General features: G+C 36.8%; 1 protein-coding gene across 1 annotated transcript in view; it reads right to left on the reverse strand.

Moving 5' to 3' along the window:
* The window catches only part of kcnq1.2 (potassium voltage-gated channel, KQT-like subfamily, member 1.2), a 234,762-nt gene that overhangs the window by 198,355 nt on the left and 20,896 nt on the right, over positions 1-15,511 (reverse strand). The window contains exons 3-4 of the mRNA XM_066724383.1: positions 4,333-4,459; positions 3,518-3,596 (exon numbers count right to left, since the gene is read on the reverse strand). Coding sequence (XP_066580480.1) covers positions 3,518-3,596; positions 4,333-4,459 — 206 coding nt within the window. The remainder of the gene's footprint in view (positions 1-3,517; positions 3,597-4,332; positions 4,460-15,511) is intronic.

The following is a 15,511-nucleotide window of genomic DNA, read 5'->3' on the forward strand; positions in this document are numbered from 1 at the left end:
CTTGGTCTCAGAATCTCCCAAATGCCTTCTGGCAAACTCTAGCCGAGATCTGATGTGAGTTTTTTTCACAGTCTGCACAGTGTCTCTCAGCTCAGCCGTAGAAGACTGTAACTCCTTTGGGGTTGCCATAGGCCTCTTGGTGCCCTTCTCGCCCACATACTCAGTTTTTGAGGATGGCCTGATCTAGGCAGATTCACAGTTGTTCCATATTCTCTCCATTTCTTAATAATGGACTTTACTGTGCTGTGCTGTGGGGATATTCAATGCCTTGGAAATGTGCTTATATTCTACCCCTGATTGGTGCATTTGAAGAACCTTATTCCAGATTTGCATTGAATGTTCCTTAATCTTCATGATGTAGTTTTTGTTAGAAATTGTACTAACCAACTGTGGGACCTCCCAGAGACAGATGTATTTAACCTGAAATCATGTGACACACCTTAATTGCACAGAGGTGAACTCCATTCGACTAATTACGTGACTTCTAAAGACAATTGGTTTCACCACAGCTCAGTCAGGTGTGTCATAGCATATTTTCTGTTTTGTATTTGTAATTAATTTAGAACAATTTGCAGATTATATTTTTCACTTTGACATTATGGAAATGTTCTGTGTTGATCAGCGGCAAAAACACCTGATTAAATCCATTCTGATTTCATGTTGTAACACAATGAAATGTGGAAACGTCCAAAGGGGGTGAATACTTTTGAGAGCCACTGTATATCCCAAACAGGACCTCTACTTAGGATGGGGCCCACAACTCATTGACATTCTTATATGTTTTGTTCAGTTTTATCCTCAGTCCCGCATCCAACACTGATCACTGAGCAATCCTATCCTTCACTTTCACTTTCAAGCCAGATCTGTTCATCACCAGAACAGCTCTGCAGATATTGACAAATGGCAATTCCAGGAAGTTGGCATGTTGCTTGTTCAGTTTCTGCTTTAACTCAAAAAGTTCTTAGTAGAAGAGTTGACACTTCAGCATTATTTTATCACGGCACCATTGCACTTTGATGAAAGTTGTTCCTTAATGTTTAATGTTTAATGTTGTGTGTCTATGTGTTTGGCAAACAACAAATTCCAAATTACAGCTTGATTGGACTATTGGTGGGTCATGGTTTTAGATTTTGAGCAGACAATATCTAAGAAGACTCTTAGAAAGGAGACACGGTCTGTTTATTCTACTGATTTATTAAATTACATTTACATTTAGACTAATACAAGATAATTAAATGGATATTACCTTTAAAGTTACTTCAGCACATGGAGATTTCACAACTTTGGAATATAGACAGTTTGCAAAAAAAAAAAAAAGCTTCAGCATAACGTTGTAAATGTTGAACATCCTCACTGTTATCTCCATGTGAGACTGAACAAGTTGGCATTTCCTGTTACAGGAAGAGCCAACACTGGGAATCAGAATTAGACAATGCACTTTATTTGAAGGAACCTGGCATGTGCGGTACTATTCTCTGACCAGTGATCCTGAGATGATATTGCAGTTGAACCATGAATGCACTGAGGTCATCTACCCATTTGTCTGACTTTTTCCCTCAATCAGACCAAAGCAGCTTGAATTTTACAATGTATCAAAACAACTGAAAAGCTAACCACACTTTTAGCAGCTTAGTCTTTATGAGTCACCTGCAGCAGCTTGTTTTCCTTTTCAACCTCAGTTAATATGACTCAAAACCCAGGAGAAATTTTACTATCAAACAGTTTTAAAAGATCAGGCAGATCTATCATACTCTCTTTGACCAGGCCGTCTCACCCACAAATGAACCCAAAAGACAGAGCTCTATGATAAATAAGAGATTTTACCTAACCTATTTTCATTCAACAATAAAGACATATTTAAGGTAGACTTAGGATGTAACCAACAACCCACAGAAATCAGTCTGATTTTAGTACTGAAATTTATACTAATACATTGTCTATTTTTCCAGACAGCAAACATACAAATTACAATACAAATGGACAGAACAGGTTAGGTACTGTATCTTCTACTATTATATGTTTTCTAACTACTTAGCATTGTATTGATTGTCCCTGATGAGTGAAGTAGAAATTCATTCTATTTTGCCTGTTATTTATTAGCAAGCTATGCACATCGGGAAAATAGTTTGTGCTGCAAAGAGCTCACAGAAGCATTGTTGGCATTTCTGCAAACGGGTATCGCACTGCTCAACTTTCGTGGCATCAAATCTAAAATTATGTGTGGTGCCAGACGAGCTTCTCACAGGTCTTGTTTCACACAACAGTGCCCTGGGAGTGGACACATGCCAGCGTTATTTAATCAAGAAAATACTTGCGAGAATACCATCCGCAAATGCGATCACAGCTCTTCCGAGACAACTTCCAAGTGGCTTCACAGTGATGCCAAAATGTAAACAAAGCATTTCTAGCAAATTCAACTTTCTTGTCTGGTTATTTTACTGATTTGTTTATGTATTTGACTTATGCATTAATTTGATTCTTGCTTTTTTTTCATTGTACTCTTTGCTTGGATTTTGTATTATGTCTTTTAAATGTTTTCCATCTTTAAATGTATTTCAGTTATTCTTTTCAGGGAGTGGTAAGGGGTGCTGGTGGAAAAGTCAGAGGGTGTAGGGGTTTGCTATGGGTCAAATACTAAGCTTAACTTGTACTTATTACAACATTATTTATTGTATTAATCAAAAAGCCTCCTATCATATAATCAAGAACCATGCATCATACAATATACAGTAGATTTAATTTTGGCATTATCTGAAAAGTATCACATGTAACAGAAAAGGGGGGCTGTGCTTAAATGTAAAAAAGGCACACTTGCCATTCGGCAACTTATTCCACATGGGGTATATCCGACAGTAGGACAATTTTAATTCAAGCCACGATGTATCTGTTCATGTCAGGTACATATTCTTGTTAAAAAATATACATAAAATATACATAAAATGTTTGTTTTTTTGCCGTTTTCGTGTTGTTCAAGGGGAGCAGCTTGTGAGCCTGGGGGGCGGATAAAGATTTGAACAAACAAGGCTCTAACATTATATATAAATGCAATAATAAGATTGAAATGATAGTAAACACAAAATGCATACATTTCAACCTGTGCAACTGCACAATCAAGCAATGTAAATAAAATATAAAAAATATTTGTTGTTGGTTGTCAAATGAGCACAGCAGTTAGGCTAAATGTTTAACTGGGTCCTGCTACATGCTGTCACAATCACAGGCATGGTGCTCACCAACCTTTCATGTTAGCGGCATTCAAACATTATTTTATTTAATCTGGCCCAAATTCAGAGCTCACTTTGCTTTTCATTTGCTTTTAAAACAGCAAATCAAGGTAATCAGTCAGTATAACCTCACATAAGTTACACTAGTTTTGCAACCAGCCAGGATCAGTCTCATACATTATGTCAATCTAACATGCACGGTACAGTAAATTACATTTAAAATGTTAAAAGTAAACTGTGAGAAATTTAAACACTGTGGGAGTTCTTTTCTTTCACTGTTCTTCAGCACATACCTGATGGCCGAGGTTGCAAAGACTTGGCCGTTGGATCCCACACTCAGCACAATGACTGAAGCAACTACAACAATCAAATCTGTGGAATAGAAACAAAGTTTGTGAAAACAGGAAACCACCAACCAGAGTCTTACAGACTAAGAATTTACAGGGTAGGGGTGTGCCAAACCCAAGTTAACTTTTACTATTTAAAATCAATGCAGTACAATTATCTGGATCTGTATTTTGAAGCTTGCTGCATGTGTCAATAAAATCTACAGACAGGACTCAGCCAGTCCCAGCATCTCATGCATAGGAACTGTATTCACAAGTAACACTTTGTCCACAGCCACCAAATCTCAAATGCAGATAGTTATTGCAGGGCTCCAAATCACCCTAAATTTCATATTTAATTACTGGACTGCATCTTTTTAAAGAGCACTGATAAAGATTATTGCAACCATTATTTGTTTGTATTACTTTTTTAATGCGCTGTATAGATACAGAGGTGTTATGCGTATCTATCTCCTAATACAAACTGTTTCAGTGATGCTGAAGATGACGTTTCTCATAAAAATGTCTTCAAACCATAATTCTTAATACCAGGTCATCCCAGTAGCTGAGTGCAGTAAGTTCCTGAACAACATCTTTCATTGTTGGCATAAAAAGGATTAAATGCTATGTCATACATATATCGATTGTGTGTTCTTTTTATTTTACAGATTATATTGCCATATTGACATGTGGTTTACTTCCTGTGCAACGCTTAGGCAACGTTGTAGGTATTCCTTAAAGCAACAGAAGAATGTTGTAAAACAATGAGGCTTCAAACTTACCAATGATAGAAATTGGCTTTCTGGCAAATCTGAGTCTTCCTCTGATACCAACATATTTACTCCGGCACCCTGCTGACCACAGACGGACCACGTACTCTGAACCAAAAAACACCACCAGAACAATCTCCTGAAAAGCAAACAAATATATATTTTAAGGGACAGATACATAAGACAATGTTGGCACAGTTTAATTGTCTGGCTGTGTTCGGGAGTTCCAGTTTTGTAGATCACAATTGGGCAAGCAATTCAGTACTGAAGAGTTGGAGATCCTTGGTTCCATACACAACACAAACCCCCGCCACTGCTTTGGCACCTGTCAGGCTGTGTCAGTCTTCAACCTGGATTGAATGGCGATGTACAATTGTCCAGGTTATATTTTCACCAAACATCTTTCAGTTTCAAGGTTGTGCTCAACAGGAAGGCATTAACCGAAACGTTTTAGAGATGATCCAGCATATTCCCCAAAGCATTGACTACTGCCAGCACTACTGATCATTCATTATGCTGCAGAGTAAAAACCTTCCCTGGCAGCACAACAAATAATGCAGAAAATCACTTACAGCACAGACAATTACACTCTGGCTGTAAAGAAAATAGCATTTACACCCCCCCCCCCCCCCCAACAAAATAAAAATGATTAATGCCAGTCAGGGATTTACAGTTTATTAGTAACTTACTTAGGCAACCTTTTTGAATGGTTCTTATTTTCATTTCAAATCCTCATTATTGTTTATTGATTTTGGTTGGCTATGGAATTCAGAATTCAGACACTGTTACTATAGTCAACTAATAATTAAAAAATAATCCCCGTATATTCTGCGTAGACACGATGCTGCCATCACTCTGAACATGACTATCAAACACTTCCTAAGTGGAGACAAAAAAATGACTCAATGTTGTGTTGTGTGTCTGGAAGAGCAGTGCACAATATGGGCATACATAATGACAATACTACGCGGCTGGTGATTTGAGGGTTTTAATTAAAAATATGAATAATTAAATCACGTCCTGGCTTGTTCTTTGTGCAGCAGATGATACTGCAGCGCTACAAACCGCATCTACAGGATTGCTGCCTCCGCATGCGCACATGGTCACTCGCGTCAACCCGCACGTTGCTGGTTCATTGGGGGTTTCTTTCATAGTGGATTTTGCGTTAAACAGATAATCCAATGTAAGAGTATTTAAAAACCCTGCTCTGATTTGTAGCTTATTTTGGCTTTTCAGCAAACACGCAAGTCCAGAGAAATATAACAAAATGCATGCTCAAAAAGCACATCTAACCAAAAGACCTAAGTAAACTTCCTGGTTGCAATATGCGGGGATTGCGTTTCGTCCTGCCGATAAATATCTCAATAAGGAGATCATTTTCATCAATTTCATCGAGCTAAAATGCATATTGTCAACCGATAATTTCCCTTAGAAACAAATCTGTACTCACACTCTCTCTGGCACACACACATTCAAACTTTGGAGTGCTTTATTGGAGCAAAAACAAGTGTTTCCAGTGCTTTAATTTAAATATTGATATAATTAAAAGTCTCATTATTATATTATATATTATTATATCATCTCAAACTTTCTTGTCTTCGTTGGTGAAACACTAAATAAACTGGTAATGGCTAGAAGTGTAAATAATAAAAATTATAGTTATTTAACTGTAATAAATATTTTTCTCCAGTGTTCAATATTATGTATTATTTCATATATGATGTTGATTTAGTTATCTATTTTCTCCGTTTCCTTCTGGGAAGACCAGAGATGCTTGTAAACTGCAGGAATCTAATTTTAAGCTGTTCAAAAACAGTTTTTTTTTAAATATATAGATTTAAAACTTTTCATCCCCCCACTTATTTTAAAGTTTACCAGTTGCTACTGATAACTGCCACTAATGCACTAGAACTATACCAACCCCATAAACTTACTTGATCTCTGAGAGGCCATACCTGAGATTATCTCTTTAAAAATATGTATTGCTTTATAGCCAGAAAAATAAGTCTATATTTGTTAATTTGATCACTTACTACAAAGCTGTGCTAACTCTTAATTTACTGTGTGCATTTTCAAGAGTAACCCTCCTGAGTAAATCCTTTTAATAAGTAATTTATTCCTGCTTTCATATGCCAGGTGGCCAATCACATTTAAAACACAAAACAACAACAACAAAACAATCATGTACCTCTACCTCTAAGAAAGGTCAACTCGTGACCCACTCGCCCGCCCGCTGAGTCTGAAGTCTGTAGAGGCATGTTTTAATGAACTGTAAGTGACACGGTGAACAAATGTGCGTGTGGGTGGTCTCCTGCTCTCACTTTGCTGGAACATGCTCATGTTTGGTCCACCCTTGGAATACTCCAGCCTAGTTTAACCAAGGCCTTTCCGATCCAGATCTTTGGGACCCCAGCATTTTCTTTTACTTGTCCATTTATTTCTTTATTTTGTCATATAGCCTCTCTTACTTTGTCTATTTCTAATTAGACTGTGCATTTCTGTTTGAGACTTTATCTGGACATTTCAAGTACCAGCTATATAGTAGCCAAAAACAAAACAGAAAATGGACCAAATAAACCAATCTTTACTTAAATGGATGGATCAATTAAGAGACTGCAAGCTCAAGGAGAATAAAATACCCACTGTGGAGACAAAAAGCCAACAAAGATACTGGCTCGACAACAAAGGACTTTTGTTCAAATGTGTTTTGTTTGTTCGTTTAGGATAGTCTTGGAGCTTAGAGCCCCTTGCGAAAGTAGTATGCCTTTTTTCCCTATAATCTTCACTGCATTGACCATTTGTTTTTGACGGAGAGTGTATAACACTGTGGCATCTTTTGGGGCCACTAAACTAGTGAAATACCTTGAAAATATCCAAAAATAGTAGAATTTTTTTTTTTTGCATCTTTTTGTAGTCAATAGAAAGGTCTCCTAGCCCACAAAATGTGACCACTAGCATAACAGTTATTTTAGGTTGGAGATTGGCTGGGATTAAATCAATCTTTGTCCCACCTGCAAATTGACAACTACAGAATTGTACTCAGTTGCGGCTTCATTTTCAGTAAGATGCCACTTTCTTCTAATCATAAATGTAACCGCTATGATGTACAGGTTTGTAGTTTGCTATTAGCGGGTGGGTCAAAGTTTTGATTTAATCCGGCTCATCGTTGTTTATTTCTCCACAGTTATGAATGTCTTATAAATATGCAAACACACTGCAATTGCTCTTCAAGCCTGCTCACCGATTGCGTCTGTGACACTGAACTGCAGCACTATGATGTCCACAATGTCAACAGATTGTAAGAGAATAGTCATAATAATTATACCCTTTGATATGCTGGATAACTGTCACAAAGGTTACAGGTTTCATACAGGCAAATATGTGTTCTCAGTAGAAAAAGCAGTAGCATCCGATTACACGTACAACTCAGTGAATTGTTGGACACATTTTTCCAAGTTCCAATATCTAAAACTACTGAAAGTTAGTTCAAATCAAAACTGGAATGCATTTGTATATTTTTAACTAATCCAAAACCAAGCTTAGTGTGGCAAAACTACACAAGAACACAGAATCTTAAGTCTCGTAATCGCTGATACATTAGTGTCGCCTATTTGTTTCATGGAAATATCTCCAAGACCTTAAAGTTCAGATCAGTGTAAGTCTAGAGAGTGTATGTGTTTAGCTTAAGACCAAAAATAGACTGGGGAACCAAAATACAATACAATGCTATGTGTGATGTGTCACCAAAGTAAGATAATCTTGTCTTTTCATACTCTCTCCAGCATTTTGAACTGTGTTGATTAAAGGTGGAATACTAACAATACGGTCAATTGTAACCAATTAATGTACAGATAAAAACAAGGAAAGAGTGAATTATGACACAAATCCCTTAAATAGGACACGCAGAGTTTAAAGTCACGGAGCATCATAAAACTGCCCCAAATGTCTGTGTACCAATTGGAAAAACATAATGTTTATCCAATTGCAATTTGATTAGACTTAATGCTTTTTCCAGCTCTGCAAATATCCCCTGTTGTGTTGAAAATGGTTTGTCGGAAACTTGAATGTGTATAAATACATACCAAAAAGGATTCGTGTTTTAGGTGTCCCGCCGTGAAAACAAACAACAGGACTGAGGACTTTGACCCACCTGCTAATAGAAATCTACAGAACTGTATTGAGTTGCGGCTTCATTTTTAGTAAGATGCAACTTTGTAACCACTATGATGTACAGATTTGTAGTTTGCTTTTAGCGGGTGGGTCAAAGTTTTGATATAATCCGGCCCTGAGTCTAAAAGTTTAAGAACCCTTCAATCTAGTACGCCTGCCTCAGAATAGATAGAGCATGTGTCATCTTCTTTACAGTAATGTTGAATAACTGTCAGAAAGGTATATCACACTGTTCTGGTGTGTATTCATTTAAGAAAGCCTATATACACTGTCTAAACTTTCAGATGTGTAACATCCAAATGAAGTTCCTCAATATACCGGGGATAGGAGGCTTTTACAGGTAGAAACCACAGACCCGATACATTTTGAACATTCCTCACAATTTACAAAGCCGCAAGATTGACCACTGTAGACTAGGATGTCTCCTGGTTAGTTTCATTACGAGACACTGTCAAATCAGTTCCCTCGGGGTAGAGTATGTTTGAAGCCAAAAGTATGGGATGGGTGTTGATTTAGACATTCCACTTCAGGGAATGATTTACAGGCCTTATTATAGTAGCACATTTAACAGAAGGTAAATGGATTAGAGAACACTGAAGTAGTCTTACTCCTGGACCTAGTTGTTACTGACTCTTTACTGTCCCACAGGTGAGCTTGGAACGTAACCTGATCACTTCACACATGGCAGCAGTTTTAACAGATCACATTCATTGCATAGATCAACAGCAGCGCAGAGGAAAGAAAAGGAAAAGGGAAACCGATTTGGATAGACATGAATCACAGACAAACTAGACAGATCTTAAGCAGTACATGTCTAATTAATTAATTGAAGAAAAAAATATAACAAAACAGAACAAACCTTAAAACATTTTGTGAATGGGTAATGGTTTACTTAAAAATATAAATAAATAAATCAACATCATCGTAATCATCAACACGTCACCTGAGTAATATGAAAAAGCATTCCTAGTTGCCCAGATTAAACTGCCTATAGAAAGTCTACACCCCCTTTTAAATGTTTCACCATTTGTTGCCTTATAGCCTGGAATTAAAATGCATTAAAACTGTTTTTTTGTTTGTTTTTGTTTTATCTACACATGCTACACCACACACAGCTTTCAATAGATTTTTTTTATACATTTGTAGAAAATGTATTAAAAATAAGAACTGAAATAGCTTGGTTGAATAAGTGTCCACCCTAATTGGAATAGCAAATTAGGTGTAAGCAATCGCCTTCAAAATCAGTTAAGTGGCCTCCACCAATGTTAAGTGAAGTGATTCACATGATTTCTGGATAAATTCAACACTTCCTGTAGGTTCTCTCTGCTGGGTTGTGCATTGCAAAGCAAAGACTCAACCACGAGAACCAAGGTATTTCACAACACCTGTGTTTGAAGGTACAGATCAGGGGATATAAATAATATCAAAGGCCTTGAAAATCCCATGGAGCACTGTCAAGATGATTATTAAGAAGAGGAAGGTGTATGACACCACCAAGACCCTGCCTAGATCAGGCCTAGCAAGAAGGAGACTGATCAGAGAGGCTCCCAAGAGGCCAATGGCAACTTTGCAAGAGCTGCAGCTTTAATGGTCAAAGTGAATATTGTTTGAAGTATGCAAAAAACACTAAAATGAAACATTTTTGGCAACATGGCAAACCAACCTAGCACATCACCCAAATAACACCATCCCTACTGTGAAGCATGGTTTTGCAGCATCATGTTATGGGATGTGATGTGATGTTTCTTACTGGCAGGGACTGGGACACTTGTCAGGAAAGAAGGGAAAATGAATTGAGTAAAGTACGGAATAGTCCTTGAGATAAACCTGCTGCCCTCTGCAAGAAAACTGAAACTGGGACAGAAGTTCACCTTTCATGATAATGACCTGAAGCACACTGGAGTGAGTAAGGAACAAAACTTAAATGTCCTTGAGTTAGAGCCCTGACCTAAATGCATTTGAAAATTGCACATTGATGCTCTCCAATGAACTTGACAGAGCTTGAACAGTTTTGTAAAGAAGAATTGTCAAATACTGCTAAATATAGGTGTGCAAAGCTGGACCATTCCCAACAGACTTGCAGCTGTAATTGCTGCCAAAGGTACTAACACTGTGGTGGAGACCATATTTCAGATTTGTATTTTTTATATTTAATATGTATTTTTTCCCAGCTAATTTCTCCTCTGTTGAGTATGGTGTGTTGATAAGTGGGGGAAAAAATATGAATATAAATACATTAAACTGAGGTATTGACACAACAAAATCTTAAAGTTCAAGGAGAAGTAGACTTTGTATAAGCACTGTTTGAGTGATTTATGATTGCATTTTAAGAATTGTACAGTTGAATACCTGCAGAGTTTTCATTCCTTTTGTTTATATGAGCTGCTGTCCCTTCTATTCAACAAGTAGAGCAAGCTACACACACATTTTTGCCCCATCAAACAATTCATGTATTTAACCATTTTAAATACGACTGATAGACAAACTCTTGATAAAATAATGTCTACTACAGTTTTTTTTTAATACTTTATTTGAGTAAATAATGAATTAATTTATATTTTCCTTTTAATCATGACAAGCTGGATCTTCGTCATTTTGGTATTATAAAATGCATGCATTTGTATTGTTATGCTTGCACAGTACATCAAGAATACACTGCTTTGAATGGCTCAACTCGGGTCAGGTGAGGAATTAAATGATTTGGAACCTCACTTTGCAAACATTTCCTACAGTAAAACATAATTTTAAAGCAAACCACTAAAAGGAAGGAATGTTGCTGTCCTTATTTAATTACACAGTGATGAGACTGAAGAAAAAAAATCCAGTGCATGAGTATAAACATGAAAATACATTTATCTTTGGAGACCCTTGTTCTCCATTTGCAAAACTACTGTACATTTCACCAGGTGCATGAAAAAACACACACTGTGGCCTCCAACCTATTTTAACAGCTGCATCTGTGGCTCTTGCGACACTACACTCCCTCTCCCCCAGGCCTCGGAGATCTCATATTCAGGAGGAAGTGGTGTGGCGGAATGGAGGCCCTGAACAATCGCGCCCTCACGTCTGCCACCGAGCTGCTGTTTGCACACGTGTCTAGCCAGTCTTTCACCGCTAATTCAGCAATACTGGCTACACCTCTTTCACAGTTTTATTATGAAGAGTTATGAGCATGGTTTGAGAAGTAAGCATCGGTTTCTACCACGTTGTCAATGACTACTTTTATTACAGTTCTCCTTTTATGCCAGCACTGTCATTCATGTCCTGCTGTGACACTTTTTTTTGTCCTTTCTGAACTGAATAAAACTCACTCGAGGTTATAACAAAAATAAAGGAAAATCAAAGCTATCACAAAAATGTGGGAAGTGTGAGAGCTTTATAATTTAGATTCTCACTCAATTTCAGACTGTGTAATAAACTGCCAACTAGAAAATCATGCAACAGGTGAACATCTGTGAGCTTGTTTGTTCGTTCCACAGCTGTAGCTTTCCATTTTGTATTTAAATAGAAATAATAAGATATGGATATGCTGTTCCTTGCTCATCTATTTCTTCTTCTAAATACAAAACTACAATATTTTGATTAAAGATTAAACAACCTACATTTAAAAGTAAATTGCTTAACTGTATTTGAAAAGAATCCCTCTGATATTAATCCTTCTGATTTATCACATTTTTACATTAATAGAAAGCAAAGGAAAAACACATTTGCAGAAGAAGGCAATGTGTTTTGTTTTGAGGCCACATGGATTTGATTTAATGTTTGCAAATGAAAAGAACGGAAAAAGAATAAACGCTTTACACCAGTGAATTGAAAACTACAATTCTAGTATTTGACAGCAGCTTTTTGCTTCCCGATAATTCGGTTTTTTGAACGAATGAAAGTCCAGTGTTGGCAGGTGACAAGTGGGTTAAAGTTTTTATTTAATCTTGTTCTAAAGAAAAGTAAGCAACATTTGTCTTTGCAGTATTTAAATTAATTCTAAGAGATGTCAAAATAATTGTAATAATAATGATAATAAATAAATGAGATACGGCCAATATAAGTACAGTAGTCACTGTATAAACTGGTCCATTCACTTGCTGTTTTATAGCTGCACCCAGGTCAGAAATAGTAGGTGCCACAACTCTTCAGCCTCCAGAAAATGGATTCCAGCTAGTGACACAGTGATGGATGTCTACACACCCTCCGTTTCTCTGTATCTTTATTTTGGCAAGCATCTTGAAAGTTAAATATCCTAGAGGACCTATGTCCTTTCTGTGGTCCAAGAGAAACAAACTTTGATTCATGAGTGTCAGCTAACCTTGAACTCACTAAGTATAGTCTACAAACAAGCAATATGCAGGTGTTCGCAAAGACACCGTGGAGGAAAAACAACTGGGTTGTTGTGAGGGCTACTGTCCACAGCTATCACCAGAAGGCTGTGAAGTTGACTGTAACCTTCACAATAAACCTCATAATGTGGTATTGTGTTTATTCCAAAAATACAAATATACATAAATTAATTCAAATAAAGTAAAGAATGAGATTTTACAACAAACTAAATCTGCAAACCTCATTTAGAAGATTGGAGAGTATAAATTGTCCTTTAAGCACCAAGAATTGTGTGAACTTGAAAATTCTATAATACAAAATAACTTCAGTAAATTATAAATGAGAGAAAACGATTGTAATATTGTGAACGATATACTACTGATCCAGGGTCCTCCTCAACAACAACAATAAAATACTACAATAGTTTGTATAAAATATTCCTTTTTCTCCATCTTTCATTATTATTATTATAGACATGATCAAGTTTTTCCCATTGATTTTTTTTTTACAAATTCATGACCTACACATTGATAACAATGATAAAATGCATATTACATTTTTGTACCCATGAAATGTAAATAAATAAATGTGCAACAGATATGTGAACATGTATGTATAAATGCTTTGTTAAAATATGGGCAGTGAATCATCATTCCTGCCACAATACATTGGACCATAACTTAAAACTCTATCCTCAGCAACTAGTTGTAGTCTGGGGTTAATATTTCAGTTGGTTACAGGATTTAGAAGTACCAGTTAAAGACCAATTAATTATTTTGTGCATTCATGTAATTCAGGATTCATGCTTTTATTTGATTTGATTGCAGCAAACCCAGTAGTCTAAACGCAGTCATGTATGTGCAGTACAGTGTTTGTGTGACCTCGAACTGACACTTTTACAGCCTATTCAAGCATTCTGTTGGCTTCCTTTTCTCCCCCCTGCATGTGTGCAGTGTAGTGGGGTATGGTGACACCATTACAGGATGATGCAATCCCACGAAGAAGCACTTATCAGCACTACTACACTTGCAGAGATTAGGCTATGCTGATCAGCCAACTGTGGAGTGCAGTGTAAAGTCTACAATGTCAGACTGTGCTGCCATGTCAGGAGATATTGAAAGAATCCAGGAACTGTGTTGGCTCCAACCCTGTTACATAGGCTTAGACTTTTCGGTTGATTTTGTTTCTGTTACAGTCCATTCACATTAACTTTGAGTCAGGATGACTATTTGACAAAAGGTAATGTTTGGAATGACGCTGACGCTCTGGGCGCTATAAAATCTTGACACAATTATTTATACTAGTGGGCATGGACTAACACAGTAATTCATCTTATCATTCACGTTGTTTGTAGCTGTCCTTGTCTTTCACAAGACAAGCATATGAAAGGTGATACAAAAAAATATATTATCCAATACAGTAATTACATTGACAGATTATTTGCTCCCAACTGAAACTTCGTCTTTTTATATGAGAGTTCATTTGCTTTCTGACACAAAAAAGAGGGAAGTTTATATTTTAGATGTTGAACTACTGTGGAAGAAAGATATATCTCCATATGATAAAGGTTAATTGAGTGTAACTGCACTGTAACAGATTATTATTATTATTATTATTATTATTATTATTATTATTATTATTATTATTTCTTGGCAGACGCCCTTATCCAGGGCGAATAGTTCATTGTTCATAGTTCATAGTTCAGATAGTTCATTGTCTACTTCTAACTCTTCAATAGTCCCCTTCGCGTGCCTCTAATGGTAGAATGTGACCAAGTCAAGTTTAAGTGCAACACACCTCTGGAAACCTACACGTCTTACTGGGTCCACATCCCCGGTGTCTGTCAATGAGTTAGCTGAAGGTAAACACAAAAAAGTCAGCAACTGTGACAGAGCTCCTGTTCATTACTGTTATTCCAGCTTGAAAATATGTGGATTAAAATAGCAAATACAGGCTTTTAATACACTGAGATAGAGCACAGAGCACCAAATGGTCTTATCTTTGAAAACATATCAGATATAAGTCAATATGAGCTGTCAGGATAATAAGACATTGGCTCTATCGAAACAAATATTGTAGGAATTTTCCAGGGAAGATAAGTAAATTCAAATAAACCACAATCTCATGTTTCTTCTCTTTTGCTGGAGTGACTCCAGATTTCGATTATGTTGAGCAGAAGTCAAAGCTTTCTGGGCTTATAAAGCTGGTATCCTGTGACTTCACTACTTGCTCTTGATCCTGTTATATAGTCATGGGCAAGCATTTACACACCCAAATATTTGGATACTATCATAACCAAAACTCTTCTTGAACTCGCCCAAATTCAACCCAACATGGATTCCTCCCAGCCACTGCTTTTAAGTTTGTGGTGAGGTTACAGTGAATTAATAATCCAATTCAATTTGATCACTCCAATTAGGTCAAGCCTCCTGTTAGCTATGAAACATTCCCACACTTTTAGTCAGCCTCCCCAGTTGGAGAGTACTGTTGCCTAAATGTAAATTGAACTGCTGCTGCTACTATTACTACTATCAATACAGAAATAACTTTCATCCCTGTCTTCTGATTTAGGAAGATGTTACATCAAGATGAAATATCACCATCATGTGGGCTTTTATGGTACTACAACATACAAGCACACAAAATACACATATACTTCAATCCTTTAACCATTTCTAGTTACCAAGGAACTGAATAAGCAACAAAA

This window comes from Amia ocellicauda, chromosome 15 (genome assembly GCF_036373705.1).
Source record: "Amia ocellicauda isolate fAmiCal2 chromosome 15, fAmiCal2.hap1, whole genome shotgun sequence".
Lineage (NCBI taxonomy): Eukaryota > Metazoa > Chordata > Actinopteri > Amiiformes > Amiidae > Amia > Amia ocellicauda.